The sequence below is a fragment of the Haliotis rubra genome, unplaced genomic scaffold, assembly GCF_003918875.1.
Source record: "Haliotis rubra isolate DU_JTF1 unplaced genomic scaffold, ASM391887v1 Scf1293, whole genome shotgun sequence".
Classification (NCBI taxonomy): Eukaryota; Metazoa; Mollusca; class Gastropoda; order Lepetellida; family Haliotidae; genus Haliotis; species Haliotis rubra.
In genome coordinates, this window is record NW_025765218.1 from 163,417 (window position 1) to 182,776 (window position 19,360).

General features: G+C 38.6%; 1 protein-coding gene across 1 annotated transcript; it reads right to left on the reverse strand.

Annotated features, from left to right (window-relative positions):
- Positions 1-5,423: 5,423 nt before the first annotated feature.
- LOC124267002 (homeobox protein DBX1-A-like) lies at positions 5,424-18,602 on the reverse strand. The gene is made up of 4 exons (XM_046701844.1): positions 18,369-18,602; positions 16,057-16,249; positions 10,524-10,726; positions 5,424-8,703 (listed from the first exon to the last, which is right to left on the reverse strand). Exons 1-4 carry the CDS (start codon positions 18,495-18,497, stop codon positions 8,407-8,409), a joined length of 822 nt encoding a protein of 273 aa, XP_046557800.1. The 5' UTR covers positions 18,498-18,602; the 3' UTR covers positions 5,424-8,406.
- Positions 18,603-19,360: the final 758 nt, after the last annotated feature.

Consider the following 19,360-nt stretch of genomic DNA (forward strand, 5'->3'; position numbering starts at 1 on the left):
GACGCTGGTCAAGTTTTTGTGGGTGCCGGTCTATTAAAGGGACATGGGAGCCTCACAGAGGAACAATTTATCGCTCCTCGGCCCCCCTAACCACAAATAACCGTTTACCTAACAGATTTGTTTGCATTCACGAAACCCAGGCTCCATTTGCCATCTCCAAGGCCCGCATGCCCGAGTAATTGATAAATCCCTTGCCTAAATATTTAGGGTGAGGGGTCCCCAAACATATAATAACCGATGAGCTTTAATGAAGACATATCATAGGTATGACTTTTATCGCGCTAAGAAGGCCACGGCAAGAAGCTTTTATGCCTGTACACGCGTATCGCCGATTGGATCATGTTTGAAAGAAAAGAGCCTTTTATTCCAATTTCAGAACAGATTACAGCGTTTAGGGCTGCATGGCCAAATTGTATATGATATGAAAGGCGATCCCTGTAGTCATTGTTAACACAATATAACACCACATTCCCACCTAAATGCCCAGACGAATGGCGCGTCGAGGGTGAAGCGATCGGTTTCAGTGTTCTAAAATCCGTATCCGTGAATCACGCTGGGGTGGACATTTATCAACGGCTGGGAGGGAGGCCTACAATAAGACACACAATGGATGAACGGTCCAGGGCAAAATCGAGCGACAAAAAGTGAGAGAGTCTTGAAAAGAAGGTGAAAGAACCTTTGACCATTACTCAAAAGACCCATCTGCCTGCAGTCCCAAAATGTTTTGCTTGTAGTCATTAATCAACTCCTTGTTCTTGTTTTTGACCAAATAGCCTCGAGGGAAAATTACGTACAGGGGCGATTCTAACATCTGTTGTAACAATAAATGCTAATATTGTGGACCGTTCGGTTGAATATGTGTCTGAGGAGGTGTTAGATCCTGGTTAGGGTGTTACATCCTCCCAGTTTTACACAGCGACCCCAATCAAGGCTGGAGCACGAAAGATAGGGAAGGTGAAAATATCACTAAGCATCTATGCAGATACTGATGTTATCTCATAGATGCATTATGTCCACACCTGATGCATTTTTACCATCCGAAAAGCAAACGCGTTGTTTATCGACCGTGCACAAATTTAGGGGACCTTAATATATACCCGTATTTATGGATGGAGGAATTTACGTAATTATTTTTTTTCCCGAACACCTGGTGTTGTCACTCTGATCTGTTTCGTCGGATAGGTTAATATGTTGCGATGACGTTAGATATTCACATACTAAATGCGTGATATTGGTATTTTAGTCATTTGGTTGATGTTCTTCAATTATTTAATAGGGCGGTGGGGTAGCCTAGTGGTTAAAGCGTTCGCTCGTCACGCCGAAGACCTGGGTTCGATTCCCCACATGGGCACAATTTGTGAAGCCCATTTCTGGTCACTCACTCACTCAATTATTTAATGTGTAAGCCATCCAAACGTGTGCCGTCACTTAAACGCTGTTACTATATCTAGGCGTGCCCTGCTCATGTAACACAGAGAGGAGGGGAGAGTAAGAACAGAGAGACAAGCAGAAAAATTATTTCATTTGTGTATCACCGCTGCGTATCTTAAGTGAATATATATAGAGACATAAGACCTGGGGCAGCAAGAATGCGATGCAGCGCCACTCATATTAAGCGGTCTGTGACAAAAAAAGACACAGGGGGGCGCCAAGCTGAATGCAAGGGCCCTTATGGATGGCTCATATATATTTTATGCTGCTTGTACATTGTATATTTTATTGTAATATACTCATGCCAATAATGGTTGTCAACCCCCTCCCCACCCAACCCACACCACACACTCATTCCCCACCCCTCTCCAATTAAAAAATTGAAGGGGTGACAACCATTATTGGCATGAGTATATGTGAGGTGAGACTGAAATAAACCATCATTCTGTCTATCTGGGTAAGGGGTGGGAGGGAGGGGAGGTGCGTAGGGCGAGAGGATGAAAAAAATGACACAGTTGTATTAAGGTCAGTGTTTTGGAAAAGCGCTGGGTTTAAGGATAGGGGAGATGAGCAAAATACTATACTGGCTTAAACCAATTTATATATAAAACCACACGCCACCCACCAGCCTCCTTCATGAATGACTAGTGCCCAAATCTGACCGAAATCATACAGTAACTGCATTTGTAGAGAATCTCCTGTACACAATGCAAGTATGTGTGTCTTGTTCTCAAAACCAAAGCACCCGTTTCCCGGAGCATACTAAAACCCGGATTAAATCTGTACAAAACGGTTGGTTTACTTGTCAAACAATTCCACAACACATGACGGTCAATATTGGTGTTACGTCCCGATAGAGGACCAATTTCCAGTGAAAAGCGCTTTTGATCGCTCCTATTATCGTTAAAAGCTATAATCTAAACACGTTGTAAGTCGGTGTCCAAATATCCTCAACCAGAGCACATTAACGGGGAATATTAACTGGAAACAAGCTGAGAATGATGAGCAGTCACAAAAGGGTGCTAATCTATGACAAACAGCCAGAGGGACTCTGACGCCCCGTTCATCTACCTAGCGATAACGTTTGTAGCGGGCAAGGCAATTAACACTTGCGTATGTTTTATAAAACAATATAATCCCGTCTACGTTGATATGATTAGCTTTAATATATTACATAGTATACCCGTTCTGTCGCGTTTTCATATGCAGATAGTGTTTTGTATACAACTGTTAGGGGTTTTCATTTGTATTAGGAATATATGGCCATTTGAGAGGGGGCGGGGCTATGTCACCGAGGGTCGGCGTAGACAGTGATCAACATAATCAATATCACACCGATGCACAGACTGAAATGAACATGCCTTATGAACTGAAAAACCCGAGGTATGAAAAATCGATCCCCTTCTCAGAAGCCTATCAAATGTATCAAGATGCAATGGACAATGCCTTATTTTCATACCAACATGTTTCTGATTCATAAAACTTTCGAAATGACTTCTCTTTTTATCCATCATTGTATAGTTAATAAAAATCGTCAATTTATTCTCCAAGATGAAGCAATGACAGTCAGTTTTACTCGCTGTGTCTGTCACACAAACCTGTTACCTGAGACGTCGGCGAGCACGGGTCCCTCATAATTCCAAAACACAAAGCAGCTCAAAGAATGAATAGGGGTCAGGTAAAATTGGGTCCCAAAAGGTACGTCGTCCAAATCACGACACCGGCGGTAATTAAACAACGCTTAAGGGAAACAGGTGGTTTGTTTGTCAATATTTATACCAGAAATCAAATTGACTAACTGAGGGTACATAGAAAGCCTGGAAATAATATTACGTATTGTTACACCATGCCTGCCGGCACATTGTAAAGAAAGCTATATGTCATTGTCAGCGACACGGTGTGCTAAATGATTAAAATAAACAAATCTTGCGACTGGGCTTATAAATGTTAATGATTTTCGAGAGGATTTGCCTTACTATCGGGTGACCCTATACATGTATTACAGATACCTTGAAGGAGCAATTCATTATATATATATAAATATAACAGAGCATAGAGGCTCAGATAGTTTCGAAAACGTATTCATCTGTTGTATAAGTAAGCATAAGTAGTCTCTGATAGCTTATTATCTGAGTTTAAATTCCTTTTTTGATCTGATTGCAAATAATAGTTACACAAATCTGTTGTTTATTTTACTTCCACACATCCTAGTATTTGAAATCCAACACTAGTGCCTATGAGACTTCTTGGCAGCATGTCAAGAGATTCTAAAACTTGTGTAATGTACTCACATTATATAAAATAGACTAGAAAATAGAAAATAATAGAAACACAAGTCTCCAATTTACTATAGTGATGACACCAGCTGTTCTCCAAAAAGGGGGGCGGTGGGGTAGCCTAGTGGTTAAAGCGTTGGCTCGTCACGCCGAAGGCCCGGGTTCGATTCCCCACATGGGCACAATGTGTTAAGCCCATTTCTGGTGTCCCCCGCCGTGATATTGCTGGAATATTGCTAAAAGCGGCGTAAAACTAAAACTCAGTCAGTCAGTCAGTCTCCAAAAAGGTTAGTGTATCAGACTCACCGGTGGCAGTGACCCAAAACACATGCAAAGGCTTGTCAATTGTTCTGGAAAACACAGTGACATTTTACAAGTTGAAACGGAGCGGACGGAATGAAGCTATAATCAGTAAGAACAGTAGCCATGGATTACAGGAAATTTAATCCCAAGCAGTCTACTCTGGCATAAAACAGCTAATGATAGGCACTAGATGCCATCTTATCCGGACATCGTGAAATGGTGTTTAAATCGTTGTTCGACGTTAAACAACAAGCAAAAAAGCCAAAACAACATCATACATGTTCCTTTAGGCTATATATATATATATTTGCTTGATCATACTGTAAGCTTGTCGTGGTCCACATTTGATGTAAATAATAACATGCCTGGCTCTGCCATCGTATGTGGACTTCATAATACACATTGATAGGCGTGTAGGTTTAAAATATGTTTCCACATGTTTTTCAATAATCCCTCACCCGAGTCTGATATAACATAGTCATGTTATAACTTCCCTCGCTGTTGGAGACACGTTTATGAACAAAACATTACTTAAGTCACTGTCTGTATACCCCAGTTTGGGTTCCGGGTTTGGTTTCCATCAACCAACGCACGTTAACGTTGTTAGAGAATACTTCATGGTTAGAAGGGGCAGCCTAATGGTTAAAGCGTCCGCCCGTCACGCTGAGCACCCGGGTTCAATTCCCCACATGGGTACAATGTGTGAAGCCCATTTCTGGTGTCCCCCGCCGGAATATTGCTAAAAGGGGCGTAAAACCATACTCACTCACTCATGGTGGTCAGACTCGTGGTGGTGGTGACTTGGCTGACTTCGTGTGATGATATCAGTCACTTGATTGTCTGGTTCAGATTCGATTCTTTGCAGGTTGTCAGCCATATAGGTGGAATATTGAGGAACGCAGCTTTCAACAACAAATAAACAGTCATAAGATCCGATGTTGTTGCAGGCTGATCAGATAAAAACGTATGTTAAAATGTCAAAACGTGTTATAGAAGGGTGGGGAGGTGAAATTCTGATTAATGTAGCGTGGTTCTGTGTGTGTGTGTGTGTGGGGGGGGGGGTGCGCGTGCGTGCGTGTGTTTGCATGCGTGCGTGTATGTGTGTGAGGTGAGAGGCTGGGGGGATTAAGGCCAGCCCACTGTGGTACCATTCCACAGTTTTCCATGGACACCCGATACTAACCAAGCTGACCATTTGTGTATATTATTGTCCATTCCATGCCAAACCCAAGGCAGTGTAAGAACACACTACCATCAATTAACGCCGTTCAATCTGACGCAGCCGGGCTCGAACCGGGACCTTCTGCACTCAGGACAGTTGCACTACCCACTGTACCAAGGTGGCAAGCAATATGTTACTTGTACATACTCTAATCCGTAAAACGATTCAGTTGTAATAGAAACAAAAGGAAATTCTTGTTATTCGAGACATTTTATTCATATTTCATATGAATGCTGACAGTAAGCAAATTTGACATGATATATACATGTGTATTCTATACATAGCACTGCATCACAACGCTTCATTCATTTTGACATTGGAAGATCAATCAAATTTCAACAACAAAACGGACATGGTGGATACAAAAATAGTATTCTTATATACAATCCATAGACAACTGATATGGCACCACTCACTCAAACAACACAAAGATGGTCGGTTACTGCGGCTTGACAATGGAGCCTGGCATGAATCCTACAGAAAACATCATTTTCATAATTCATAATTCATTTTCATAATTTTCGATGTGTTTGACTTCATTGGACGTTATTCCACCAACGTCTGAAATCGATAAATGGCAAGCCTTAACATCAGTGCTATAACAGCTAAACAGAGGTATCGCCCGTCACTGAGATATTGTCTGTATATGTTAAGTGAGGAGAGACATACACGCCGATAGCATCCTCATCCATTTCGTAAATTACACCACAACAGTAGAAACAACGCACACTTCAACTACTTAGCCAAGATCGAGCATCATTAAAAGATGGTGATGGGGTATTCAAGTATTTAACTAATTACTTCCTCATATTGATTTCATAGGGGGAAAAAACAGTCCATTTATTTTAAAAAAACATTATCTGAAACATTAACTCCGTACTTGGTTTTTATTTTCTATGTAAAAATATCTATAGTATTTTGCATCTAAATGTTTCTCTTAACTCACACACAATGATAGGTTTCATACCATTGTCTCTATTTCGTTACATGTGAAATACAGAATACTTCATGCAATTCTGTTCAGTGATTGAGATCCAATTTGATTCACATTGTTAAAAAGGCTCTACCAAAAATAACAATGTAAAAACTTTCAACGGTTGAAATTTTGTTTGATACACGTCACTTTGATTAATGCTTGTTGCGCTGTACTTCCCGTTCAATCATTTCATCTAAGTTTTTTTTCTTCAGAATCGCGAGATTCTTTATCAATAACAATGGGAATAATATCCTACTGAAACACTATTTGAATATTAAAAACATAATTGATTATGTATGATAACACTAACTGTGTTGGGCCTTGTGTGTAGACTGTATTGAGTTTGAAATTTGTATAAAAAAATTAATTACAATCTACATTCGCTGGAGAGAAAAACTAGGTGAGCATTGTCAGAGCACGCATTGTATGTTATGATAGAGATATCGTTGACCTTTCATCGGTGCGAGGACTTGTGGGCTTTGTGCCTTATATTTCATATAGGCGTGTCATTTGAAATCGATATCAACGTTTACTCTGCCCAGATGTTGCAACCCATGCACACAATAATCATTTATGAACCCGGATAAATGTTCACTCAATGTGATAAATCACTAGACTTCTAACATGTGTCTTTAATGAGCCCGCAATTACCTGCGTTTATTGAAGGAATTTTGTTTTACGTTGAACTGTATTGGCAATACATTTCATCATTTTAATGTATGTGTCAGGTAGAATTTGGATGCTGGAAAATCGAATATGATTAATGATTCCTTATTCAAGTAACAGTAGCTCATGGTGATTAGTGGGACGAGAAACATACCTACAAGTGGTGCCATGGTACTCGAAAGCAGATGGCGCCTTGGAGAAATCACTAGCATATTTAATCTATGTAACGATCGGGATTTGCATTAAGGAACTACAAAGAATGCTATTATATTTTCATGAGGTAAATCTGAGCGTACATCAGGGCTCAGCATACACGGATTGTTAATTTCATGATATGTTTGATTTTTCGCGATGCTATGTACATACGTCATGGGCAGTCAATTTAAACAAATGTAGACAAGGTCATTTAAACGTCATGATATTTGCAACTGACGTCAGTACCAGACAGCTGCTAGTTTCCATGGTAACTTATACAACAATTAATAATTAAATAATTAAGTATACTTATTTTTTTTTAATGTTTCAGTAATATATCTACTGTAAAAAAAACTCAATCAGATTCGGGATATATATCAAGCTAATATATCAGAGCAATGGACGTGAACAAAATGATATTCCTAAAACACTGAACTCTCTAACGTCATTAAATTTCACACTAACGTCACTTAAAAGCACGAATGCCTTATCAATAATATGTTAAATACCAAATGTCACTGTCGTATTTTCGTTCAACCAAATAACGCCGTAAAAAAGATAAGAAATAAATTCAGGCTGTTGGTTAATGAATCAGTTTCACCAACCTTACCACAATTGTGATATACCCCATGTCTAAATATACATGCATTGCACACCAAGTAATAAACTACGTGTAGATATTGTAAACGTCCTAACCCAGATAGTGTATGCAATATTGCATTGATCATAATCAATATGTTAACATTATGACCTCTCACCGTGTGTATTAGTTATGTAAGCACAGCTTTGCATATATTTTGGTGGATTTCGTTATAAAGCCAGCATGTTTAGAGCCAACGTGGCTGTATAAAGGGGTTTGCTGCACAGTTAACAAAATACGGTGCGTTTGAAAAGTATACGTGTTGTATATAATTAATTCATCAAGGGATCTGATTCAGTGTTTGATAGGGTTATCCTTGGTGCCATTAGCATACATACGATAATTCGATAATGGTATCAATGTTTGATTATAATGAAATGTATTATATCTATATTATGGTCAAATAATGTATATCTCACTAATAGCGAGACTCTAAGTATGAATACTGTAATAAATAAGGTATGTATTTACTATATACACCCTAATAGATTGTCTCAAATGGTTCACAGTTCACATTGTCATCTAGCACTATTTGGCCCATTTTGTGCCACTCGCCCATTTCCGTAACCACGAGGAAGACCCGGAATGGCACGAGTGGTCACGGAAGTGTTCGGAATCGTTGATGAGCCGGCAAGGGGAGTGAGCCCTCGCTGTTTTAACACAGATATGGCGCTGTGATATATGTCATCAATTGTTATCACGACACGTTAATTTCTTCATCTGAATCAACGTCCGAAATGTTCAAATCTTTGACAGTGTCCATTTCATTTGGGGATGCAGGATTGCTGGAAATGTGACTTTCAGTGGGGGAAGGTGAATGTCTTTCCTCGTCCCCTCTCTCTTCAATAGACTCTTCCTCTTTCACGTCACTGAGATCAGGGTTTGGATTGTTTTTATTCGGCAAAGTAGATTCGCGAGTTCCTCCCGAAGAAAGCAGCTCTCTTTCCTTAGAATTGCGCCATTTCATGCGTCGATTTTGAAACCAGATTTTAACCTGAAACAGACAAGGAAATATGAACACATTGCAATGTATTTATTATTAAAAACATTTTTTTAATTTATAATTAATATATACACATGTGTACATTGCACGTTCCAATGCATGAATAAAATCAACCAATGTCATTTTATGACGGGTGATATCTGGTGTAATGTTGCAATTATTGAGTCAAATGAAATAATGTTCCAAATTAAAACAACTATTGCTAACTACTGTACCTATTCATGTTGCCACTGTCGCACAGATGTTCCCGTCACCTGAGTGGGGATTTCAAATATAGGAAGCAATATGCTGTCTGTATATTGTTAAATTGCAATAGAAAATGAAATATTAGCAATAAATGAGATTTTATTACATGTGATGGTGTATCGTTTATCACACCCCAGCTTCCTCTAATTGAATTTACCTGAACACATGACAATATTGAATCCGCGCACACTAATTCAATTTATTCATAAACCAAACAGATTTTTATAGTGGAGAAAGAATTTGTAAAGGGGGGTAACTGTACACCACCAGTGGTGAGTGTATCATATGGCGTTATTATTTCTTATTGGAGATCACGAGGAGCAATAAAATCAAAACACAATACTTTAATCAAATGTATTGTGTATGCTTGCTTGAACCGTTCCAATATGACCACGCAAAATATTTTTTATTTGATTCTAACGAAATAAAAACGATCGTATTTCTTGCTCTCCAAGCTATGATCATTGGACCATCGAACCAATGTGGTTCTTAATTAATTTCCGTGTCGACTTATATACAGTTATACGAAAGCGAATCCTTCCTTTTCAAAAAGTACTGTTACAGTCAAACGCGTAGAAGCAAGATGGATACCCTAATGAGGTTTTGTCACAATAAAAGCAACACAAACGTGTATTAAACACTCGGTTAATGAATTATCGCGGAGGTTCACAGCCAAGATATATATTTCAAAAGTTCATTAATGGAATTCATGGTCATATCTGACCGCACTACGGATTATTAAGCTGTCAATCAAACCCACGTTGTTGATTTGTAATTAAGCTAATATTCTAACATCAGAGATGAGCTTTTACTGTCGAGGAGAAAGGGAACGCAAGATTGTGCACGCATATTATTGTTTTATTCGGCTTGGCATACCAATTGTTTTCTCCCAATAACCGCACCATTTGCTTCTGGTTTGGAAAATTGCTAATTTTGCAAGCTAACTGTAGTCACGATTACCAGCTGTAAATGTACTTAACAGTGTGAAGCAAATTTGATTTGAAAAGATCGATATCAACGATGCTGCCTGTGAATATCCTCGTGTCCAATGGAGTATGTGTTTCTTTCAAGATGTAAGGAGACTGTGTCTAGTTCAAAGAACATCTATTTACCCAAATAGGCAATTTATTTCATGGTTGTTAGGTTATGGTTCTTATGGGGACAATTGGGCTGGCAATTCAGATAGATCACAGGTAATTCGTGATACAGATATATTTCATCATTTCGGAAACAACCGGGCTGTTTGTGAGGGGACCGTGTTCCGAAGTAGCCATACCAAGGAGCCAAATATTTGGGGGATATTTTTCAGAACTTAGATACATACTGTAAATAATGGGATAGTGACTTTTGGGGGGATATCTTTTGTACAGAAGACTGATTACAATATCATTTAATCAATCTGAAAGAAATAAACATTAAATCTTGGTTTTCTTTTTCTGTATGTATCTGGTGTATGACTTTGAGTCTAAACATTCGGGACTTTCTATATTTTCAGCAATTTCAAGAACAGAAAATTTTTACATGTGAAATATTACAAATATTACTTTGATGTTAGAGTATCTTACCTGAGAATCTTTAAGACCGAGTTTTGTCGCAAGCTTCTTCCTGTCGGGTTTGCTGATGTATTTTTGCTTCTGGAACATCCTCTCGAGTCCCTTCCTCTGGGCGTCTGAGAAAACTGCCCTCCTTAACATCCCCCTTCGGGGCTTCCCCCGTATGTTGGTGAGGAACGTCAGGGCGTGTGGGGACATCGGCAGTAGGTGTGGGGCTGCGGAGATACAGGGCCACAGTCAAAATCGGAGTAGAAACATATTATTGTCTGAGTCAATGACTCACTAACGCGTCTCTCTCCATATACACGCAGTGTCACGTGTATTGTACATGTAAAACAAATAATGTTTACATTGTAAAGGTCAAAATACTATTTATACTAATATCTCAACAATTATCCGTTATGTAAATACATCCGACCATGCATACACAGGTTTGATGGTCGATGGATTAAACAGCAACTCTTTCACATTCTCTTCTGTAAACATCCAGTAACAAACGTATGTTAATATTTTATATTGTTACAGCTTTTATTGCTGTGGTTAGTGTATGTTATGGGAATGCTAATAAAGTGTAGTTTGCTCTCGTAATTCTATGTAAAGTGAAATATCGTATAACTTTGCAGTGTACTACTATGGTTCAAGCACAAGTACCCTTGCGTCGGCTTTGAAAAAGGTGTACAGAATCTTGATCTTTCAGAGAAGCATCTCAGAAAATTTAAATATATAGGCCATTTGTGTGCTATGATCTATTAACGTTAAACTATATTGATATTGTTACGAAACAATTCATCATTATCATCATCATCGTAGTCGTCGTTATCTTCATTTTACTGTTATTGTTACTGCTCTTCTTATATGAATATTACCTTTAATAACACTGCAGTCGGTATCACTGTTATTGTTATTATCATAATGATAACATCATAGTTATCAAGGCACTGGTGCTTTTGCGAACACCTGCTGTCATTTATTTTCAGTGATCCATTTATATTTTTTAAAGTTTAACGAGAACCAGAAACGTTTTCGTGGGATAATCTAGACTAGCTATTCGTTGATGTTTGCTATTTTTATTTATTTATTTCTCTCTCAAGTTGCATCCTCTCTCTCTCTCTCTGTGTTTGTGTGTGTTTATAATGTTTCCGATACAGCCCTGTCACTATAGTAGTAGCATCTTCATCACCACATGTACCTAATAAGCATTGTTATACTTTATATGCATACATATGAATAATCATTATAATCACTACCGTTATGATTATTATCATTTTTTTCTACATTTTCTCACCCTTGCTAATATTATCACCGTCGCCTTTATCACTTTCATTATATTGTGAAGACGATTGTGTTTGTTTTCGTGACAGCGTCCGTGAGTATTACCCACACCATAACACCAGCTATCAGATGATACACATTGTTTAAAAATCCGTGACAGACGCTGATGTCAATCTGTCCATCCAAACCGCTCAGCGATGCATACACCTCGAACAGGTGCTCGATATAGCTGCTCGAGTTTCAAATATCACACATTCTTCTCTGGTGGTTGAAACATTACCAACAGCAGGGGGGGAGATGGTTCTGAATATTAAATACATACCTACAAGATTTGATTGAACTGATCGAATTTTTGTCAAAAGTAATCAGCAACACCTTGCAGCAAGCATCTTGGTAGGCAATTACACTTCGCAGTGGAAACCAACGCGCCGTTAAACCGTAATCGCTTTACTATTAACCGAGGTTTAATTTGCCGTATTTATACAAAAATTAGGTATTCCGTTCGGCTTTGGTTTGTAATCAATCGGGGTTGAATATGATTCGAAGGATGAAGACCTTTGTTCCGGAGACCGGTGGCTAATTACAGGTTCAGCAACATCCCGTCACGGCGTTTTGGGCCGCATAATGTTTACAAATTGCCAGGAAATGGACCAAAGACTACTTTTAATAATCATTTATATTCTAATTCATTTATGCTTTTGTGAAACTAAACACCGCCTTGGGTTTGATATGACATACCTGTTCTTGCAAACTTCAAAAACTACACGCCACATTTGTTTCAACGAAGTAGAAATCAAAAAGAACAACCCGATTAACTTTCTATGGCCTGTCTCCAGGAAATATATTACCCCATTTGTATAATGATATTATCATCTTAACCTCACACTCTCAAGATTATTAAGTGAGGTCCTTTCAAAATAGATTCCAAATGTCCAACGTGGAAATGAACACTAAATTGGATTTCTTTAAGTTATGGAAATTTAGGTTATTGAACATTAAATAAAACAGTTATGCCATAGATTAAAATTGGTACTGAGACTATCGACGAACGTGCCTGTCCTCCTTTCAAACACAAATGTGTACACAGTCAATCAAACATATCATTTTGGTTCAAACTTCGGTGTCACTAAATCCACAACCTTTCTCACGAGTGCTGTTGTAATTAGAAGAAAATAATTACCTGAGAGAACTTGTATCCTTGCTAGTCCTTAATAGCCTCTTTTGTGTGAAATCTTATATCAAAGTAGTCTTTATTTCACGACCCAAACTGATGTGATGTAAAATTAGCACCTATCGGGTTCAACTTGACATTGGCCCTGAATTTGTGACCGGATAGGCCGAAAAAGTCCTTTTTGATAGCCGTGGCTATAAAAACTCCAGCTATACAAGTCAAATGAAATTATTCGATTCCAGGTACAATAAAGAGAAATTTAAACGGATATCTTAGCCTGGTAGGAGGGGGTATAAAATAAGTTTTAATTGGTTTTTGTGTGACGGAAGCCATATTGGATGTACAGAGAGGGAGCGATGTTAAGAAGTATCCTCCCCTTTCCTGACAACGCCAGGATAGGAGGAGATTTAGGGCCGACCCGCTTGCTTCATTAAGAGTAGATCAGTTTGGAAATGGTATCGGGTTTTAATGAGGTATTTGAGAAGATGAAAGGGGTATTTAGTTCAGGTGGGGTGTTCGTCCGGTTCGTGCTTAAAACTTTAACTAAACAACAGTTTTAATAGTGTGCGTTTTTTTAAAGCGATTTGACATTTTGGTTTGTGTTCGGGATCTTTTACAAAGGCTCAACAGACCGGGTTCAAGCATGTTACACTACACTCGGTTACCTCTCAGCATCTTATGTACTCGACAACGTATCGGATATAAGAGCTCCAACAGTAAATCCTCAAAACAAGATATATAGAGAAATGCATCTATATTTTACTTGATACTTTTGCCACCCCCCTCAGATAACAGAACAAATATTATTCTATTTATCCCTTTATACTCCATATATCAAAACTTTACCCAATTGACTTTACATATCAGCTCCGCCAAATATGAAATTGTTTTAATGCTGGATACGTTCCAAGGTGAGACCGATTTAAAAAAAAATTCTTGATAAGTATTTTAATATTTTACATTTGGACTCTTTGATAAAAGTTTCGGCCCACAAGACCACACTCGTCGAAAACACACCTCGTCTTTCGATGTGACCGCCAATCTATTCATATTTCGTTTTATGTCAATTTCACCTTTCATTATTCAGGATCAAATTACAGCTGACGTTCACTTTTCTTGAACATTTCGCGTTGTCAATGTCACCACAAGCAAAAGCAAGCGGCGAGATGTTTGAACACATCAATCATAATCGTACATCGCCTTTACAAGCTGCTAAGTTTATTTGTTTAATGACCGAAGATTAAACACTTTAAATACCCTCACATGTTGATGGGGGATGTGAGCGGAAACGTCTTGTAGGCTTTGAAGAGAGGGATTAATTCATCAAATTATCAGACAAGTCACGTGACCCTACGTGACCCTTTAACAATGAGTTGTTTGTCCATAGTTGTAATGAGTACACAACCAACTTGGAGACTTCTCCTGAAGCATAGCTGAATACACACTGCCGCCACCATGTGATTGTTTTACATATATTGCCCATAGATATAGATAAGTTTTTGTTTACATTCTGATGATTTGTTTGTATATTTGGTGAATAATTACCTCATTCATGAGACTAATCTATTCAATACTTTATGAGTATTTAGTTTATTCATACGCTTAGTATATCCTTTGATACACACAGAGAATAGCATCTGTAAAATAATTATATCCTTTTTAATTGATTTATAAAGCAAAATTCGTATAAAACACAAATGTTCTTAATGAACGATTCCTCCCAACAATAAAACCCCGCCTTAGATTAATGATGCATTCATTTAATTTCTACTTAAGTCAGTTAGTCTTATTGGTATCAATTATTGTGTTAATGAGTATATTATTACCTATTATATGCTACATTGTCATCCTTTAATGAATCATATGAACAACGATATCAAGGTAGGTTGATATATAACAGCGCCACGTGTTACAGATGAAATTAATGTCCTGGCTAAACTGCATGCATCTATTTTTAATCAGTTTTAGTGCATCTTGAATGTTCTTAATAAAGGCTATTAAATTAATGGTACCGTGCCCTTCATTGCCGGTGGACGAAATTCGATAAAAATGTATGAAATATATAATCATTTCTAAACTGGACAACGACAAAAACATTGTTTTGCAACACCACGGATCTTTGTAAATATTACATCCTTTGTGAACAGGTGTATGATCGGGTAACAGGCGTGATGGTTTGAAATTACAGCTCAGCTGTGTCATCTACCAACTGTGATATCATCAAAAAAAACAATGATTCATGAATTTTCAAATGATACATATTCGAAAAAGTTAATTAGTATTGAGATGATCTAAGAAATCATCCGATACTGTTTCATACATTATAATAGCAACGCCTCATAAAAATTGGTTTTCCTGAGATGAAAGAAATATTATCTTATGTAACTCTCCGACCGAAAGTTTTGATCAATACAATATCTACAAGAAAGCCCCGTTAGTGCCACATGGCCTGGGGTAACAAGGTCGTCCATCACGATGGTTTGTTAGTTGCAGACCTTAGGAAACGGTGAGTGTGCGTGTGTGTGTGTGTGAGAGAGAGAGAGAGAGAGTGAGGTGTGAGGTGAGGGAGGGGGGTGTGTTTAGAGGAGGGAGAAAAACCAGTAAACTTGTGATGATCTGGGCCAAACACAGCATATTAAATATTTATATCGCAGTGGGAATGGCTTCCTTTGACAAGAACCCGCTTATGATATTGCATGCTTCGATTTTAGAAAACAAAATATTCAGGTGTAAAAGGCTGGATGGTCGGGATTTGTTTCACGGAAAGTAACTCCCCAAACAAATATATGACCTCTAACATATGAACACCTGCCTCACAACCATGAAGCTATCATTTTGAAGCGATAATATGCGTTCTGTAAGTCTTAAATTACCCATTCGTTTCAATAGTCTCGTAACTTCCCAGCATCCACAACCCAGCCTTCTTGTATGTGTGTGTGTGTGCGTGCGTGCGTGCGAGAGAGAGAGAGTGTGTGTGTGTGTATGTGTGTGTGAAGGCACGTGTATGATTGCGGGTATTAGTCTGCTGGGGGAGGTGGTACGGTGTAGGAATGACTTTGGATGTATCGGGGCGAAGGATGCACATTGGAGAATAAAGCTTACCCGCGAGGTACGGAGGCCTGAGCATCCCTGTGAGCTGGGTATCGTATAAGGACCCGTGTCTGGGATTACAGGAGGGACACGACAGCCCTTGAGGAGACAAGCCACAGGACTTGTGACAGTGGGTTGTGATCAGGGGGGTGAAGCGTGGGGGCAAAGCTTGTGAACGCTCCGCCAGCACTTCCGATGTGCGTGACTGAAAAACAAACAAAATTCAATGACCAACGAGAAATTAATTTGGCGTAGGTACAACGTTCCAGATATATAAGTACAATTCACAGAATAAATTTCTGTAATATGATGGTGGTAGTATATCAGGCCCCGATTTCTCGAAACAAACTTAAGTTTTTACTCAAATTTCAAACTGAGTTTGACAATTTGAAACAGCTGCATTTTTAACTCAACTGCATTTTTTACTAAAAAAAGCCCAAACAACTTAAGTAATCTATCCACCAAACTCAAATTGTCTGCTAAGTTTGAGTTTAATATTGATTTCAGTTTATTCTGGGAAATGCATCTTCCTGCGTTTTCTCAAATTTGAGTCAAAACTCAGACTTAAGTCAAAACTCAGACTTAAGTTTGTTTCGAGAAATCGGGGCCAGATGTTTGAAATGTGGTTCTGCAGTAACACGTGCACCCCAGGTATTGATAAGTTAGGTGCTCATGATTGTATGTATCTCTAATTACGTCGCATCTAACTTAGTTTATATAAATTGCTTATCGAATCAAACCCAACATCAAGCTGCGCGTTAGCATGACTAACTTTAATAAAATGATAAATACCGTTTATGAAGGTAGGATATTCAATTTGAAATCTACCAGATCGCCGTATAGATTTTACCGTTTCATTACCTGTATCAATGAGAGGAGAATGTTTACACTTTGAGAATTCATTATCCAACACAAAAAATGTATTATTCTCCTTCCAAGGACAGACAGTTCTTTTCCGTGTACAGTTAATGATTCATTACAGAAGACATCAATATATCAACAGCTGATGCATCACGTGGCTTGATGTTCATTTAGATAAATTAACCGTTAACATCTATGACTGTAACATTCACGACCGCTACACAATAACGCTGTTGTTTTCATAGGCCGTACGTCACTAAAATCTATTACACATATTCACCGGCTAAACACTTTGTATTCAGTTGTAAATTATATACTGTTAGGTGTATGATTAGCTGTCCAATGGCAATCTCCCTGACAGAAAAAAACGCACCACGCATTGATTACATCATAAAGATATTCCACATGAAAATGCATATGTTTAACACTACGTCATATTGCCTCACCTGCTAACCTGATTAAAATCTATTGGAAACGCACCACTCCCCACTAACAAGCGATATATCATACAGAAGTCACAATGAATTTGCACAACAAGAAATAAATGACAGGTACTTCCAATTATAATATCACTACAAAATTGAATTAACATCAGTAACAATCTCTCGTGTATTTTTGTCTGTTTTGTGTGTGCGTTATTAGAAGGTAGCAGAATATAAAACAGGTACTCACGTATATAACATCAATAGAACAGCATGAATCCGTCACATGATATGATCTATTTCACACCTCTCAAATTTACCTTTTTGTTTAAATTATGTTTTAACTGGGTGAATCATTACACATAGAGTCAGTTTTTACAATTTGAAATTATATTGGAAAAGACATATATTGGCTTTATATTTCAGGGAGATGTTTATTAAAACAAATGGTTATCTAATTGTAACATTAACAAAGAAAGAAATATGTTGCAGAGATGATGCTCATGAAGTTCAGTTGAGGCTTTTTAACTGCTATTTATGATTGCTATATTTACCCACTAAATACTATTCATTGTACGTGATGTGATACCATACGTTTATTGGCAATGTGTAGTTACGATGATAGTTTTGACGTGACTTTCGATTTATTATATCACTATGATGTTTAAAGAATGTCGACATTGCATTATGTACTCAAGGTTGAATGATATGAAAGTTCCGTTTCCTTTACCAATGCCACCATTAGTGGTGTCATTTATGAGTGTGTATATTTATATATACCATGGGCTGCATTTTTCGTAGTATCTATCATTATACCTTTACCTCCATGGCTGTACACGCTATTTAAATATGCATTAATGAAAAATGGTTAAATTCCATAAGCCGATGAGTGTGAATTTTAAGATTTATCTAATAATATTCTTCACCATCCTTTCACCATAAAAATAATAAATAAATGTCGAAAAACACGGACGAAATGAAATCAAATGACAATGAATTTAACTCAAGTGTTAGTGATGTATGATATCAAGGTATAATTACCGGAATTTGAACTCGGCTTTTGCTGTGACGAATCTGTCCCAAGAATGGCACTGACACCAAATTTGAGATAAGGTGTTGTCCCCGAGGAAGAGGAAGAAGTTGGGATGGGGTCCTGGTCCCTTGTGACATGAACGAATCCTGACCCCACAGACACCGGGGGTGTGGTCGGGGTGGGTCGGGCCAGAAACCCGGAAGAACGCTCCCTCAGTAAGTTCTCGACGAGAAACGATGCTGACGAGGTGGCCACCGATGGATTCGGGTGTAGTAACGCCGGTGCTCGAAATACACTTTGATAGAGAGGCGATGGTGATAAAACATTCGGAAACATAATGTCACAATATTTCCCACTGTCAATCCAGTCCGTTAACTTGGGTATAATGCTATCACAGGCTGCGCGCTTCCTGCTGGTATGGTGCACTGGCTGTCGGGTCAAACGACGGGTTATCTGATTCTATCCGGTCCACTTCAGGCTTTACCAGTTAGAAAATACCCTGTCGATTCCATGTGTATAAAGTTTGACAGAGCTAGTCATCAACCAGTGTGTGAAAGTGGGTACACGCGAGTCGCATGTTTATATGCGGCTTATTGACAAAATAGCGCACGCTGATTGGCCAATTGGCTCAACTATCACCGCCCCTTCTCCTCTATTCATATGTGACTTGCGATCGCTACGCGGAGGAAACACAATGCACAGGCCAGGGGCCACCCTTCTACCCGTCCATATAACCCCTTTAATCGACCGGGACTCGGCTTTAGCCCTGCCTGTTTTTCACGCCATTTCGTTTAATCAGATGCGGAGACTGTTTTAAACCCAGCCCACACTCGTTCGTTGAGCTCGTTGGGAGTTGTTACCGGCGATAGGCACTTGCGCGAACAAATGCGACCGACAAGTAATTCAGTCATAAAATTCAAATATCTGTGACGCTGAATGCATAACTCCGAAAAGTACCCACCTTGGTTTTGCACATCAACGAATTTAGTAAACAGTGAGA

What these genes read in the sequence shown, in the direction of transcription:
- LOC124267002 (XM_046701844.1), bottom strand. Translation starts at nt 18,497, where the DNA reads ATGTCACAAGGGACCAGGACCCCATCCCAACTTCTTCCTCTTCCTCGG. An exon ending in AAAGCCGAGTTCAAATTCCG is followed by an intron (nt 16,250 to 18,368) that starts GTAATTATACCT and finishes TTTGTTTTTCAG; the next exon opens with TCACGCACATCGGAAGTGCT. An exon ending in TCGGTCTTAAAGATTCTCAG is followed by an intron (nt 8,704 to 10,523) that starts GTAAGATACTCT and finishes TGTCTGTTTCAG; the next exon opens with GTTAAAATCTGGTTTCAAAA.